At 42.9% G+C, this 16,911-nt stretch overlaps 1 protein-coding gene and 1 long non-coding RNA gene across 3 annotated transcripts in view; one reads left to right on the forward strand and one right to left on the reverse strand.

Annotated features, from left to right (window-relative positions):
* Nucleotides 1-16,911, forward strand: part of LOC130165330 (bone morphogenetic protein receptor type-2-like) — a 32,529-nt gene that overhangs the window by 4,495 nt on the left and 11,123 nt on the right. The window contains exons 2-5 of the mRNA XM_056370521.1: nucleotides 8,240-8,425; nucleotides 8,620-8,799; nucleotides 12,786-12,893; nucleotides 13,075-13,166. Coding sequence (XP_056226496.1) covers nucleotides 8,240-8,425; nucleotides 8,620-8,799; nucleotides 12,786-12,893; nucleotides 13,075-13,166 — 566 coding nt within the window. The remainder of the gene's footprint in view (nucleotides 1-8,239; nucleotides 8,426-8,619; nucleotides 8,800-12,785; nucleotides 12,894-13,074; nucleotides 13,167-16,911) is intronic.
* Nucleotides 8,658-16,899, reverse strand: LOC130165332 (uncharacterized). Of its 2 annotated transcripts, none has more exons than XR_008826781.1 (3): nucleotides 12,670-12,793; nucleotides 10,911-10,990; nucleotides 8,658-8,797 (listed from the first exon to the last, which is right to left on the reverse strand). It is a non-coding gene; the product is annotated as an uncharacterized LOC130165332 (long non-coding RNA). The 2 variants fall into 2 exon arrangements; XR_008826780.1 differs by lacking the exon at nucleotides 10,911-10,990 and adding an exon at nucleotides 13,810-16,899 and having other exon boundaries at nucleotides 8,663-8,797; nucleotides 12,670-12,914.

Raw genomic sequence — 16,911 nt, forward strand, 5'->3', positions numbered from 1 at the left:
GAGCTGTGTCAAGTCCAGTAAATGTCCTCGTGTGATGTCACTTGAGTCAGTGTAGGTTGGGTCTGAAGACTACAAGTTTGAAAATGAAATAAAATCAGAGTTGAGGCTAAAGTCACCAGGCTGCATTAGCCGCTACTAGCATCACACACCCAGATCTCTGAATGAACAAGGACAGATTCCAGTCTTATCAGACTTAAAGGATAAAGGAAAAAAGTCGATGAATACAAAACCTCTGAATGAACTGTTGTCAGTCAAGTTGCTTGGTGGGTAATGTAAGCACCTGGTTTTATCAAGGAAGGAGAAGAAGAAGAAAAAGACATAATCTCTGGTTCTGCTGCATCAGTTTTTAAAATTTTTTAATAGTGTATTCTGAGTCTGAAAACATTATTTATAGATATATACTTTAATCATCCCCGAGGGGAAATTCAAGAGTAGGAAGCAGATTGTTTTTCTGCCAATAGACTAATTGATGAATCAGCTAATTATTTCTGCTGTAAAATGAAGCCACCATCTTATGTCACATTCATATTTTTGTAATAATAATTCAGCAAATGGATCTGTTTGTTATAAAAAGCTTGTATGTTGGCTTTAGTGAAAGCCAGACACTGTAAGAGTGCAGCACAAGAATTAGGACAAATCAAGTTATAAAAACTAATTTTATACATCAGTGGTTTGAATGTGTGTGTGACGTTAATGAGTGTGTTGCAGCCCAGGGCCCCGCAATATCAAGATGCATAGCCACTGACCCTAGAGCTACACTGCTGAATGTGCATTATGGCATTTTTGGGATGTGATGCTGCATCGCACTGGGGGGAAAACTCAAGGATGATAAATGGGTGAATGAATAATGTGGTAAAATCAGTTGTAAAACTGCGAGGCAGTCATGTGTAGGAGTAAAAAATAGAGGCGATACAATGATGTGTGCTTACTGGGAGCCAGCAATTTGGCATCGGTGTTTGCACAACTGGAGCGATGCAATTTGGACTGTAAAGTAAGGAAGCAGTTGCAGAGGCTGGAGGATAGAAAAGCGCTGCACGTGCTTCGTTTCAGTATTCTGCACTCCGGCCACGTCGTGAGATATTTCATGAGATATCCATTATTTCGTGAGAGGAGATGACACTGACTGCAGCGAGAAGCACACCAATGAATGGAGGAATGGAGGGGGTGGCATTTGGTATCTAATACAGCAAGCGTTGTACTCTGTCGGATGAACAAAATCAATGTCTGCTTCTCTTAGTACCTTGGTTTGAGTTCGGAGCAGAGGTAAAAGTAAAGTGAGATACAATAGAACACTGTTCACTCGACCTCCTGGTTTGGCAAAAAGGAGAAATTAGCGGATGTTTTAGAAAACAAAAGGTGCAGCCTTGAGATGGTAACTCAGAGTGACAGCCTATGATTAACACGACGAGTTCTCCTTGACTAGCCGGGACAATAAGTCTAGAGCGGGCAATAAACGTTGCTCAGAGTATGGACTCAACTTTAGTTAGAGGTTTTTTGTATTTTCATAAATAAAAGTATTAAAAAGAGGATCATTTGTAAGCAACTGAAGGTGAGATTGGCCTCGTTTTTCTTTTCTCTTGTAGCTGTGAAGACAATTCTGCAGCTACTGCTCTGTCATTGTAGTTGTACCCGGTGAACCATACATATCTGTTTCTATCCACATCAGCTTACAACAGTTCCACAGCAGAATGAGATGCAGTTCCTGCTCCCCAGAATTACAAGCAGCCAGTGGTGAAAACTACGGACGTCCCACAGGAGGGGAAAACAGCTGAGGAGAGCAGAAGATGGTTTTTAGGGTGTGATGTGTTTTTCAGCTTGTTCTTGTAAAAACAGTTTGTGTTTTACAATCTCAGATTTTGAAACATGCTTTATAAATAAACTTTATCATTAATATTATTATCATATCTAGGGTAAGATATTCAACTTGTCCATCCTGTCTGGTGGATGAACTCAAATCAATTTCTTAGTACTTATCGGTCAACATATACCAATACATCAGCAATAAGCTAATATCTGATCAACTGGCCTGGCTAATTTATTGATGTAGCTCTAGTGTAAAGTTCCATCTGACCATAATTGTTATTATCATTTAATCTCATGATTATTATCTCAATCGATCAATTAATTGTTAAGTATATAAAATGTTAAAAGCATGATCAAATCAGCTTGTTTTATTTTGTCCAGTCCATTTTTACTTTACTACGACAGAAGAAAAATTCTCACAATTTAGAAGCTGAAACTAATATTTGATATTTTTGCGTATAAAATTATTTATTATCAGATTCAGTTGCGTTCATCTTAAAGGGATGAGGTCTTAGTTTGCCATGACGTCACAACTCCAGTGAGCTCTCACATAACAGGTGAAACCCCGACATACCAGACAGCCACAGGACTCCGGGGGGGGGGGGGGGGGGGGGGGTTACAGGGAAAATACCTTTCATGTTGCCCATAAAGCCTCCGCTGGCTGTTGATTCATTCAACCAGGAAGTGGTGTCGTCATAAACAAAGACTAAATTCAGACACGGCCTAAAACAAAACTTTTGCTTGTTCATAAATAATCTGAGATTATACCCCCCGCTGTGTGATAGCACACACCACTTTGGTCACTATGTCATCTGTGTTTTCATCACATATTCAGGAAAGTTAAGGTATAGAGGAGGGGGGAGGGAGGGGGCACGGATTTTGGTATAAATGCATCATGGTCAATAATAATGGTGGCCTCTGAGCTTTGAGGGTAGTATAAGCCCCAGGATTAGCATAACTGTACCAGACCCAGACAGACACAGACAGAATGGTGGTGTTTTTGAGAGTAGGGGGGGGGGCAGTCCCAGGGCAACAGATGGGATAGATTAAAATCCACTCGCCCCCCTCCCACATCTTTAAATTCAACCAGGGGACTTGGAGAATCGGGGGTGTCAGCAAATACCCTTGAATCCCGTGCATCCTACCTCAGCAACAAGCATGCACCCAAACAGCAGCAGCAGGCACGATTAGGCCGAAGCATGTCTCTGATGGCTGTCGCTGTGCAGCAGCTTGAGCTTCGCGGCGTTGAAAACAGCATGCACGTGTGCACAGATAGTGCTTCTTTGAACATTTCTGTCTGTGCACGCACCGGCCACGCGTGATGGCATATTATGGGCGGCGGGTTCTCAGGGCGCGCTCGTCTGCAAAGGTAAACAACACCCAGAGAGAAACAGGGCTGTGTGTAGAAGCATACGTGTTTGATACTGACACAGAATCAGTGTGTATGGCAGTTCTCCATCTTTAAGGCCAAGCAACCTGTGTACTTCAGTGGCTGCAGAGAGTGCACGCATGTCTGCAGAGGAGATGGGGTGTGCACGGGTGCATCGAGCACGTTTCAGCCTTTAGTCAAGAACGCCTCCTCTGCTTTTTTCTTCTTCTTTTCTCTCTCTCTCTCTCTCCCCCCTCCTACCCTCTTGTTTCTGTCTCTAATCCTGGATGTGAACTCGGAACCAGTTGTGGAGAGAAAACAGCCGACACATCAGTGCACTGGGTGACTTTTAATCAAGTCTCAGACTGCCGTGTCTCGCGTCGCTCCTGTGGGCCTTGGCAGTAGGAAGGAGAGAGCCAGATTAGATCGCTGTTGTTTTTTAGCAGCAAGGCTGAGGGGAAGGGGGTAGTCCGAGTGGGTGGGAGGGTGCACTGAAGGCCAATTGGGGGGGATTAGCAAATAACTGGGCCATGGGTAAACACTCAGCAGTGCCCGCCATCATCCAATGAGCAGGCTTGGAGCAGAAAACTACTCCGAAGTCTTTTGATATGACTAGGCTCTCTCTCTCTCTCTCTCTCTCTCTCTCTCTCTCTCTCTCTCTCTCTCTCTCTCTCTCTCTCTCTCTCTCTCTCTCTCTCTCTCTCTCCCTCTCTCCCTCTCTCCCTCCCTCTCTCTATCATCGGCCTCACTCCACTGGCCTTGCCTGCATACTCTGACCCACAATCCAACACTGCAGCGGAAGCCAAGATCACACAGCAAGCTCCACAGAGCGGACCCAGGGACAGAGCCTGCCACCACCAATCAGAAACACCAGAATTTAGTCAAAGAACCAACCACAGCCGAGCGGAGCTGCAGACAAACCAATTAAAACTGACTACAAATGAGTAAAACCTGGTTTGCCAGGGGTTGAGCTCCGTCCCATGCTACACTGCCCCCCCGCCCCCTCCTCGTTTTTTCATACTAAATCCAATAAATATATTTCAGAGGGTGAACAGCCCCTTTGTGTTAAGAATCTGGAGGAAATAGGAATTAAGGAAGCTCCTCTGTGATCAGTCCGTGCTTTCCATTAATCTCATGCATGCTTGTTATGTGCAGCCGTGCCGGCACAATGAAACTATTTAACAGTGTTGCACGTCAGTCACTGTGTCATAATGTTATTTCAGTCAGACACCGGTCACGGGTTGAAGTCGGGCGGGGGGTGAAGGTTTAGGGGATTGTGGACATGGTTCTTGGCACTGTTCTCCACCTTACATGACACGAGACAAAGTGGAGGATGAAGGTTGATATGCTTGATACCTGCTCCACACGTAGTAGCTTTTATATGGAGGCATTTCTTTGTTTGCTTTGTATTAAAAAAAAATTGCTGTAATAACCTTTTCTCTTGCAACAATGCAAAAATCAATCATAATTGTGAATGAAAATCTATTTCGAGATAAAACTAAGCCTTTTATCTGCTGTTTCAGGTTTTATTTATCCCCAAGGGTCCTTGCAGAGTGAGTTTCATTGTGGGGTTTTTCATTTCATAGCTTTTAAATTGCAGTAAAAATGTTAAAAATGAATGTGGGTGTACAGAGAAAGACAGGAGATACTCTGCTGTATGGATTTTTGTTCTCCCATTCCTGTGTATGGGTGTTGTCACTGGCTCTGCACTTCCTTCTATTGTTTCTTTATACAATCTTTCTACAACCCATATCCTCTTTAACCCCTCGTTCGCTAGTTGAGGTAATTAAAAGGAAACGTAATCGAAGCACGAAAGGAAATTGTTGTGGTTGGCTTCATTTTTAGACTTGTGCCTTGTCCGAACCGGCTGCTGGGAAGTGAAAAAAGAAGTGCGAGAGATTGAGCATCACAGTCAAGGAAGGTGTCTCTCCAGCACAATGCGATGGCTAAATAGTTAAACCTTATGAGGTGAATGATCTTCTCATATTATCCCATTTTAAACGAGGTCAGGATTTTACTCAAAAGTCCTAGTAATTCTTGAAATACTGGGTCCTTGATTTCAAACAGTGCTGGAGAAAAGTATTCTGGTGACCGTCAGTTAATGTCAGTTAATGTCAGTTAATGTTAGCTGAAATGACAAAGTGCTAGCATGTTTTATTCAGCTGCATCTAGCTAGCTATTTAAGCTAACATTAGCTTCATGAGATGTTTGAAATGTTTCAAATTGACTTGTTTAAAACAAGAATGAGATCATGCTAACAGGTCTCAGGCTAAAGCTAAACAGGCAAAAAAAAAAAATCAACATTTCTCAGTAAATGTGGAAGCAAAGAAACGGCATTGACTTAACTTCATTAGCATGATACGGAAAATCATAACATTAGGCCGCTAACAGGAGCTCATTTAGCTATTTAGCTTACATACTTACACAAGCACCACAGACGTTAGATTTATGTTTGTTTGTATTGACAAAAACTGCATGTTTTCAAAGAGCTGCTAACGTTCGCCCAAGTCTGATATAGTAGCACAGTGGCTATGCTAGCTGTAGTTTAGCTTAACCTGTAATCCCTTAAAATAATGTGGTGTAAGATACAAGGACTAACCCCCAGTTACTACTGTAGGAAGTAAGCTACTTACACACATATGTTAATGTTTGTAGCTTATGTTTGTTTAAAATCAACTTTTACACAAGGAATTTTAACCCTTGTTATAATGATTGTTTTTCTGATAAAATAAATTATATTTTTAAAAACGATTCGAATGATATTTGTCTGAATTTTAATGTCCTACTCATAAATGCTGCCACAGCACACTTGTCCGCACCTGTCTGTTAACATGTCCTCTAGTAGCAAGGGCAGCCTAAAATACTTCCTGCTTTCAGTAATGGTAAATGGAGAGGGAAATAAAGAGAACATATAAAAGCTCAGCTTATTCTGCTGCAGATAAATCATCGCCATCCCTTACATATCATCAAGAGTAAAATACAACTTGAAATTACAGTGTTGTCATGATAAAGTGGTATTTTATATTACATTGCGGTGTCTTTAATGGGAATTTGAATTCTTTTTGAGTATTTATAATAAAGACAATACATTTATGTTGTGTTTTTATCAGCTGTTTAAGGCCACATCCACACTAATACGTTTTAGTTTTAAAATGCATCACTTTTGTTTACGCCTGGCGTCCACACTATTCTAGACTTTTGGAAACACTGTTGGCTTATTTTAGTGTCACAGTCTGGACTAGTTAGATGTCATGATACCACATCTGACACACATGCACACACGCTTCCCCTTAGTCAGTGTGCAAGCAGCAGGTCAAATTGAGCCGTTTCTCGTTCGCATAGCATTTGCTGCAACTAAGCAACCACCTGCAGAGTAGACAATCTGCTTCCTGTTTACACCGACAGGCCCGGTGTAGGTGACTGGGTCATGTGATGTGCATTTTTCAGTTCGGACGGAGATTATTTCAGATACGGAGCTATAACAGGTGTCTGGGCAGAGAATATTTTCATTTTAAAAAGCTGTTTGAAAATGAAAATATTCGTATGTGAGTGGGTGTGGCCTCACTCCAATAGATCAGAACTGATCTTCCCTCTGTAGCAATAGAAAAGTAGTAAAATATGAATGATTATCCGCCAGTTATGTCTCCGTGGTAACCACTCCAGTTTGACAGTAGACTTGATGTTCATTTTAGGGAAAGTCTTCTGAGATCAGTTATTTTTCACATCTTCCATGCTAAGAGCTGGAGCTGGCTTTGAGCTCAAATGAAAGCACAGCTCCGTGTTAATCTGCTTAGTGTCTGTTTGTTGCATTTCATGTAAAGGGTGGGGATAGTGTTGTTTTTAAATAGGATTTGTTTCAGTAGAAGGTGGGAGGTATGATTGAACTTGTGCACAAGATGATAGCATGTGTAATATAGCATAATATATCAGCGAACAGTTTGTAGTGTGCAGCGTTTGGTGGTCATTTCAACCCCGAGCTTGTTAATGTGCTGGAAATAAATGCAAGCGCAGGATCGTCTGCCCCGCCGGGAATCTAACGGCCAACCCCGGCCGTGCCGTCGCAAGCTCATTGAAATTCAGTTTCCTCATCAAAATGAAAATTCCTCCACATTTTTAACCCGTAGTTTGAACTCCTTTCCCACTCTGTGTGTACACAGCCTGCCTCCCTCTGTTGGCAACGGCAGTCCCACAGAACAGTAGGCAGTAAAGGCCCACAGGTTGAGGGCAGCCGAGGCCCACAGTAGGCCAGGGTTGATAGCTTTATCTGCGGTTGGGAGCAGAGGAGGAAAGTTGGCGCCGTGCCCAGCAGCGCTAACGCTTCATCGCGTCACCCTCTGCCCACACAGGCTAACTTGACCTTGGGCAGAGCACAGCCACCCTCCTCCCGCCCCCCTCCAGAGCAGACTCCACACCCTCAATCCCCCACCCTCCCTTCCCGGATAGAGGAAAGGGAGGAGCTGGGTAAAGGGAAACAAACTGGCACGTCATGTCTTCCTTATCTGAAATTACCCACAATGCAGGTCATGTACACAAACACATGGTCTGACATTGGCACTAACTGTTTCTCTCACAAGAAAACAGTCTCAGAACACCACTTGACAACGTCTGAAGTTCATCCGTATTTCTGTAAACAATTAGAAAACAAACTTTGGCCATGAGTCATAAATCAGTGGAATTCATTAAGTTGAAGGCGAGAGCTTTAATGTGCGTGTTTTCAGTTTTGATTTATGTTTTTAATTGAACTGTTTTGAACACTAATGCCCACTTTCCCTCTGCCTCTGTATGTGTTTGCGTTATGTCCTTCAGGCTACAGTATAAATTGGTATTTCTATTGATCTTTTAGTTTGTGAGAGGCAGCAGACTTTGCAGGCAGACAGCTATTTTTCATCTGTGGATTCTTCCTGTATAGACAGACGAGTATCAGGCAGGAAATGTGTGTACATGTATGTTTTTAATAAAATTATAAAGTTTAAATATGTGTGCATGTGCATTTGGTTTATTAGGGCAATAATTGATTAAGAGATGAACTGATATAAGTTAATCTTTCCCTCTGTTATCTGTCTACAGCGGCGCAGGGCGAGGAGAGGGAGTGTGCCTTCACAGACCAGCAGCAGCAGTGGGAGGTGGAGCGGGTGGCCGGGGGGGAAGGCCGCGTCTCCCCAGAGAACACCACCATCCGGTGCGCCAAGGGCAGCCACTGTTTTGGCCTGTGGGAGAAAAGTCCTCCGGGCGAAGTGCGACTGGTCAAACAAGGTACGACGGGGCAGACGGTGTCAGATTTATATATTAATACATACTGAGAGAAATGATGATTCTCTCAGGTACAAACATCTTTTTGAATTTGCTAGAAACAGGGTTAACACTCTGGCTATGAGTCTTTTGGCGTAAACACCTGTGATTCACCTAGTAACGTCCTCACTCTTCCTCCGTCGCCCCCTCTCTGTCAGGATGCTGGACTCACCTGGGCGACCACCAGGGTTGCCGCGACGACCGCTGCGTGGTGACCAACCTCCCGCCGCAGATCCAGAACGGGACGTACCACTTCTGCTGCTGCGGGAGCGACATGTGCAACGTCAACTTCACGGAGGACTTCCCGCTGCCCAGCCCCACCACTGCACAGCCCATCTGTAAGGACAGTCACATTTTCACAGTCATACAATAGTTGATATCCAACATGCGTTTCTTTCAATCTCTTCCTGATGCAGCTTCCTTTATTTTTTTATAACCTTCAAAAGCAAGTCAGACAGGTAGATTTCATAAACCAGATCTCAGTGTACGCTTATGCTTTCATGGTTTTGTGAATGTATTTTTTGAAAATAGAGGCACTGAGGGAAATCACTTAACCACTGATGACATGTGACATCAGGTCGTTTCAGCTGCAGGAATAAACTCCTGTAAATATAGAAGGTAGCTGTGCTTTCTGTGATTGAGAGTCTGCTTGGGTTAGGAAAATAACTCACGCTGCTTGTATGAATTTGCATTGATGGTTTTATATTAAATTTATTACAGACTAAATTGACTCGGGTCACTATATTTAGCCTTCATGGAGCAGTTTTGTGGAGCGGAGAGATTCTAACATTCGTATCAGAGTTACAGTCATGTCTCATACGATCGGGTACCTCAGGCGGAGGGAGTCAATAAAAGAAAAATGTCTAATAAAAAAAAGAATAGGAGAAAACAAATGCAGGCCCACACAGTACCGAAACACAAAGCTATTAACAGAAAAGAATGAATGGATGTTTGAAATCGTCAGAGCTGTTGAAGTACCTGCACCTACTTTCTCTCTCCTCCTCCTCCTCCTCCTTGCTTCATCATTCAGCTGCTAGGCTTAGATCTGAGCTTTGTGATTGCCATCTATTGTGAACATTGACAACTGTGAATTGTATAGATGAAATGGTTTGCATTCACACACAGATAAGCTCTGAGTGCGTCTTTCCCTCAGAGCTGGTATAGACTGCATCCACTGACGGGCTGTGAGAGCGCTTGGTTCTGAATTCTGTTTGTGTCGGTGCCCATCTGTCGTGTGTTTCTAAGTGTCTTGGTGAGTTCTTCCTAAGGTGTCAAACAAGGAAAACAGATGTATTGTTAATTGTTCCTCGCTCTTAACGTTTAGCTGTGGATGAAAGAAATGTATGTTGTGGGGAAGGGGGGGGGGGCACAGCGGCGGCAGCTCATCATCTCTCCTGCCCACACATAAACACGCTCTCTACCCTCCATGTCGTCTCTCCGCATTCCACGGATTACAAGGCGTCTGCTCTATCTGAGTGTCTGCGGGCGTGTCGGTGACTGTTCACTGAGTCGACAGATGAAGAGACAAAGACCGGAGAAAGTTAGTGAATAAAACCATCTGGTGGTTTGAAGGAAGTTTGATTAATCGGCGAGATTCGAGTTTGGGTTGTACTTTCACTCAGAGTCCTATTTTTGATTTTCATTGTTAATTCCTGACAGAGCAGAATTAGTGCCAGTATTAATAGAGGTAGAACTGGTTTGAGTCACTTGGCTCCCGGAGTGATCTCAAGCCAAGAAACACAGACGACGATACACCTCACAGGCACAGACACTTCCCTTCCTCTGAATATCAGCAGCTCTTTAAAGGAGCTGGTGGAGGCGGAGCTTATTTTAAAGGCACTTCTGTGGAATTTTCTTGCAAATAACCATTAGCCACGTTTCAGTCAGTGTTCTGTGTTTGTCCTTAAGGTCTAACGATTGTGTTGAACGGATTAACTTCCTCATAGAATATTAGAAAAACAAACAACATATTTTAAATCATGCAAACAAACAAAATGAGGTGAATAATGCTCCATAACACTGCCAGTGAAAAACTCCACAGGGGACATTTCAATTTTTTATAAATAGTTGTTACTTCTGTTCATTCTTGACAATATTTAGAGTAAAGAAGCTTAAAATGGAAATATGATCTTACTTTGAATATTTGAGAAATGATTTTGTTGGTGATATAAAAAGGTAACAGTGTGTAATAGTGTGGAGGTTTTAAGCAGCTGGCTTGTGTGTTGTTTGGTCACTTCAGTGTGTGTGTGTGTGTGTGTGTGTGTGTTTGTCAGTTGGCTTCCTGTACCACCCTTTTGTTGATTATGAACTCGTTGACCTTGGCATTTCAGGGGAGCCCTGTGGATCCCTGTGTGTGTGTGTGTGTGTGTGCGTGCTCATGCTTATATGTCACTCAAAGCCGCCCTCAGGCTCTTGCAGCCATCAATTATTAATAAAGCTGGTTACTCACAGCAGCACCAGTGCGTTGACTGATGTAACAGTGTTTGTGTATGTATCCGGCAAATTGCTCTGGACTTCTTCACTGTGTTTCTGCAGAGTAAAGAATAGAGGTATATGACAGCAGGGCCAGTGTTGGTATATTCAAGATATATATGTGTGTGTGTGTGTGTGTGTGTGTGTGTGTGTGTGTGTGTTTGTGTTTGTCTCAAGCACTTATAGAAGATGCAGTTTCATTAATCACAATAGCAGACAGCTGAAACTGCAGCCACCTCAGCTAACTGCTCCAACCTGCTACTGTAATCACATTCATCTGACCAGCTCTCCACTGCTCTCTTCTTTTTCTTTTTTCTCATTTGCTCCCTCCATTTACTTCCCATTCATCCTCTGTTTCTGCCTTCCTGCGCTGCTATTCCACTCTGTTGTCCATGCTTCATGGTTGTTTGGCATAATTGATTGCCCCCCCTCGTGCAGTTTCCAACATGCTTGATCATACTGGAACACCCAATACATTAAAATGTCAACGTCGTCTGAGATTATTGACCCGCCATCTGGGAAGGAAAAACTAACTGTGCCCGCTTGCTAATCTTAGACCTGTGAGGACGAGGTGCTACCTGAGCAGTAGCAGTCATTTTAAAACACATTCTTTTTAATTAAGTAGTTTAGCCTTGAAGTGATAGTTCAGGTTATTTAACGTGGGGCTGTGTGAGGTACTTATCTATAGTCAGTGTAGATTCAGATCAGCAGCCGGGAGCGCTGCGGACAGCAGCTTAGGAGTTTACGATTCATTTTGAATGTTTTCACCACTTTATTATTCCGTTGAAATATTCTAAATTAAGTTGCACACTTGGTTTTGATGTTGGCTTTTTATTCTGTGGGCATTTTTTTAAAGTGGCTAAAGCACAGTTTTGCGGACGGCCCTTGTCCACAGCAGCACATCGCTCAGCTTCTGCCCCGTCCTGCTGCTTCTCTAAACCGAGAGCTGATCTGAATCTGCTGCAGGTAATACACCGAGTTTAGATCAGCACCTCACAAAACCCAGCCTCAAATAACCCCTATTATTTCTCTAAGTGGAAGATGTTTCAGTATTTCCCCCCAGACTGACTCTGAAAATTGTAAATATGCGCAATAAAAAACGTAAAGAGTGGTACACTAACAGCATGTACAGACAGAGCCAAAAGGTCAAGATGCTTATAGCGTGGCTCCCTGTGAGGATTAAAGTTCCCTGTAGAGTCGTCTTGTAAACAAACAAAGTTTACAGTCAGAGTTACTCACCAAAACAAAACCTGTGTGTGTCCTTGGGCTGAGTGTGTTTACTTGCTAATAATCAGCTTTGTGTAGCAGTGCACAAACAAAACAGGGCTCTGTGAAAACATGGCTGCGCAGCGCCACTAGCGGCCAACGACATCACAGGCTGCCTTTAAACATCACATGACGGGAGCAACGTAATCACAGGCTACAAAAATAAAATAATCTGCGTAAACCCAATTCAACAATACTTTCAAAATAAAACAAGCTAACGGCTAAAAATCTTAACAAGCTCGTCATCCTTATATCACTTTTCCTATTTCAGATGAAATCATGAATTAATAATTGATGATTGTTGGATGGTTTTCAGCTGATGTTGTGATCCACCTTTAACTTTACAGTGGCACAACCTCTACATGAGACTTTAATAGACAGTGTGTGTGTGTGCGTGTGTGTGTGTAGCAGATCTGTTGCTCTGGATTGCATCAGATTGTTCAGGTGTACCTAATAAACTGGCCACTCACAGTATGGAGGACGGCTCCAGTGTGTGGTGTCCCTCTGAGGCCGGTGCATGGTTTCATGTGCTCCTCCTTCATAAAGGTCGCAGTTTGATTTGTGCCTTGTGTCCCCCCCTTTGCAGACCCTCGCCCGCTGCGCTACGAAGAGACGGTAATTATCGCCCTGGCAACAGTCTCCGTGATGGCTGTGGTTGCTGTAGCAGCCTTCTTTGGTTACCGCATGACGCACGGTGAGTTACCATGGCGCCACGCTGTGAGGAAGAGCAGAGGACATTCATTATTCAAGGCTGTTTAAATGTTTTTGGTAGAATTGCAATTACTTCAATAAATGGAATATAAGATGATCTTTTGTTTAAATGCATCTTGGTTCATACGTGTTTTTGAATTTGGTCTGAATTTCTTTGTTAACAGGAGATGGTAAGCAAGGCCTTCACAACCTGAATATGATGGAGGCTGCTGGCTCTGAGAGCTCTCTGGACCTAGACAATCTCAAACTGCTGGAGGTCAGTATCCACACCGCTGTTTCTCTCCCTCTCTCCATCTCTTTTCTCTGCGTCTCACTTGAAATAGTTTTAGTTTTGTGCTCAACCGTCACCTGATTCAGTTTGTTTTCCCCAGGAAGGAGCCCAATAATTCAGCGTGGTGGTGTAGAGCCACCACCAGAGCCAATAGGGAGCCGGTGCCGCAGCAGCTTCACTGATTTAAGATTTAGGAACATTTCCGCAACAGTTCCACACGGGTGCATTGTTTAGGTTCTCGTTAGTAATGGTGGTGATGTATACTTGGTTATGTGAAAATGGCATTAAGCCATCCAAAAAATAAATCCCTCTTAACAGCGTGGCTCACTACATCATCTATTCCCCCAAATCCTGCGGTCTAGCAGATGAGCGCCTGTATCGTCGCTGCGTTCTCACCGGCCTCTGCGTCTCTACGCGGCGGGAGGCGGGGAGCGTGTCAGGGAGGGAAACGAGTTACAAACAGAAAGGAGAAACCAAAGGCAAAGAGGCAGGAAAAAAAAAAAAGTACACCCAAAATACATCAAGGGTTACGGTTACATTTGTCGTTTCAATGTGACTTTTATCATCCGATCGTGGCAGGACGCATTAAGTGACACGTCTGGGCACACAAAAATAGGAATTTGCTTACTCTGATACGGGATCCTGGGAACCTGATACGGCAGCGGCAGAGCTCATATTGTGAGAGGAAGTCGGAGGAGTCTGGGTGATATGCAGCCTCAGTGACGATGTGTGCAGGGTGAAGGGATTACAGGAGGAGCAGGAGAAATGAATCAACCCGGCGCCACAAGAGACGACACGATGGAAGTACGATTGAACTTTTCTGAAAGAAAAAGAAAAGTTATTACATTAATATTACAGTTCTGTCTGTACAAGATAATATTACTACTGTTTAGTTATTGGTGTTCAGGCAGGAGGTTAATATAATTCGTTAGAAAAAAGTGAGTCAGGTTATAAATTAATAATCATACATTTTATTTATTTAAGCGACAAAGTACTTGCGATCAATTTGTCATAATTTCATAATTAATTAAGCATGTAAGAGAGGATTTCATGAATAAGTATAGACTGTAGAATCAAACCAGACTTCCACAGATGGGAACATGTCGGTGTTTGGATTCCCGTCTGTCACATGAGCGAGATCGTCACTGAAAATGATCTCAAGAAAAGAGCGGGAACCCTGACATTAGAGTAATCAGCATGAGCCTCCTAATTATACGACCCCTTAGCTTGAAAACTACCTATTTATCTCCAGTAAAAATCAACATTTATTCCATCTACATGTCCAGAAATGTCTCTGTATGAGTGTTTATGTTTGTTGCTGACTGTTTGGTTCAGTGGAGGTGAAACACAGTCTCCAAGGCAGCAATATTAATCCGAGCGGCAAATGCTTTTTGTATCCCGCTCAAAGTCTTTTTCTATTTTCTCCCGCTCCTCCTTGCGGATCACTTCAAGTTCGGAGATATTTTTAGGCCGTCTTGCACACGCAGCATGTTTCAGATCTAACCGCAGATCTTCAAGGATGTTGGAGTCGGGGAAGTGTGAGGGATCGTTCCAGAAGCTGCAGCTTGTGTTTCTGGACTCGGCTCCTGGGGGATTTTTTTAGATCTACTTTGGATCATTGTCCTGTTGTTGAGGCCGGATTCTTTTCACTTTCACTTTCACTTTTCTTGAATCAAATTGCAGTAACATTTTAGTCCGTTTGTTGTATTTACTACCTTCACTTTCAATTTGGCCAAACCTCTGCAAACAGCTGGCTGCTGTGGGAGTCCTGCTGTCTGGTGGGACTTCATGTCTTTCTACCTCTGCGTGACATCTGGTCCAGTAAATCTGGCCGGCCATCAAAGTGAAACAACTCATGACTTTCCTCAAATAGTCCATTGGATAAGCAGCTATTGCACCTAGTTTTCTTGAAACTTGTAAACAAATCTTCTGCCGTTAGCTGCTACTTCTCCAGCACAGACGCGTAGTAAAGGCCCATTTACACTTCCAGGTTTTAGGTCTGTGGTGAAAGTTTATTGATATCGCAGTATGAACAAGGTTGTATTAGATTCCATCTTGTACAGTTTGACATGCAATAAACTTAAAGGCTTGTTGCACCTTTCAAAGGTGCTTTAAATCAACAACAACACATACACAGGAAAAGAGTTTGAATGATTTATGTGAAACTAAAAGCTTTAAGAGCTTTGCCCAAGTGTCGTTTCGCTGGAGTCGTTGTTACAACAGAGGTGCTCAGTGCAAAGTTAGTGTTGTCCACACTCATAATAGACAGTTGGGAATTTTCCCTTCATTTTTTTTTTTTTTCACAAAATAACGAGGAACGTGGAAGTGAAAATAAAAATAAGTGAACTTCTAAAGAAATTCACTCATTTGACTTTGATTCAAGAAAACCTCACTTGTTGGGAAATTACCAGAAGAGATCAAGAAGAAAGATTCTCACCTGTTCATGATAATAAGAGAAGCAGTAATTAAAAGATGACAGCTTAATTAACTCCAAATGGAAAGACTTGCAAATGAAATGTGTGGAAGAAATAACTTTGTTCGCATTCTTGAAGGGAGCTGGGGAAAGTGGCTGAGGCATATAAGACATAATACACACGTTTGACAGCTGTGTCATCTTTAAACAGCCAAGCTCTACATGTTTATTTCTCAGGGATCATGCTGTTTTTTTTCTGTTGTTATCGAACGCATCGTTGCTTTCAGCTGCTTTACCACCCAACAATAACATGACTGACAACATCAGAGCTAAACACTGACTTGTCTTGTCTGTCTCCAGCAATTTTCAAGTCTCTGCACGTTGGTTATCAGACTGCATGCGAGGTGAAATCAGTGTCTGTCAGGAATACACCGAAAACTACCGTATGCTTTTAAAATATCAGCTGCTTTAACACGAACAATAAATCTTTGCAAATGGAGCGGCAGGATGACTGCGCTGTGAAATGTTTGCCGTGTCAGGCACCGGCGCTTCGGCCGTGCATCTTCACGAGACGGAGGAGAGGCAGCCGGCCAATCGGCGCTGAACATAATGAAACAACTACCGAGATGCAGCGATGTTTTCCTCCTCCTCTCCTGACATCTTTTTGTTGCGTTTCAAAACAGGGCACAGAGGGTGATATCTTTTCAGGCAGGAGTTGAATTCAGAACGCCGTCCTTGTACCTTATCAAATGCAGGCACACGTTCTTTCACATCTAACTCATTGCAGAGGGGGAGGGAGGGGCACTCCCAGACAAAACAGCCATCCACTTCTTTCACAGTATATTTTATAGCCAGACATTAATGTGTTTTTTTTTTTTTCTGTTGCAGATGTGGAAGTAGAAATTGCACAGAAATAAATGAATTCATCTCTTGCTCCTGTGCAGATGACTTTTCAAGCGGAGTGTTTTTTGACCTTAACGGCACGCTGTGCTCTGGCTAATTCAGGAAACTAATTGAATGATTTGGACCTGACTTAGTGCCGTTTTAACTGTTTAACTCAGCTGTTCGCCTGTAATTTAGTTTATTCCCTGCCTGCTCGGCTGTCTTTATTTGTGCTCGTTCACCTCTTTGTGTGTTTTATGTGTTTTGTCAAACAGCCTCTCTGTGTCTTTACTCGTCAGTATTTCTGTGACATTCCAAAGCGGCACAAACAAAATGATCATTTCATTCCTTGTTTTCCTGTTAGACGAGCAAGTGCTGAAGGTTTAGAATTACAAAACAAGTCTATTAATAGTCTTGTCCTATCCCTCCACAACC

This window comes from Seriola aureovittata, chromosome 24 (genome assembly GCF_021018895.1).
Source record: "Seriola aureovittata isolate HTS-2021-v1 ecotype China chromosome 24, ASM2101889v1, whole genome shotgun sequence".
Taxonomy (NCBI): domain Eukaryota; kingdom Metazoa; phylum Chordata; class Actinopteri; order Carangiformes; family Carangidae; genus Seriola; species Seriola aureovittata.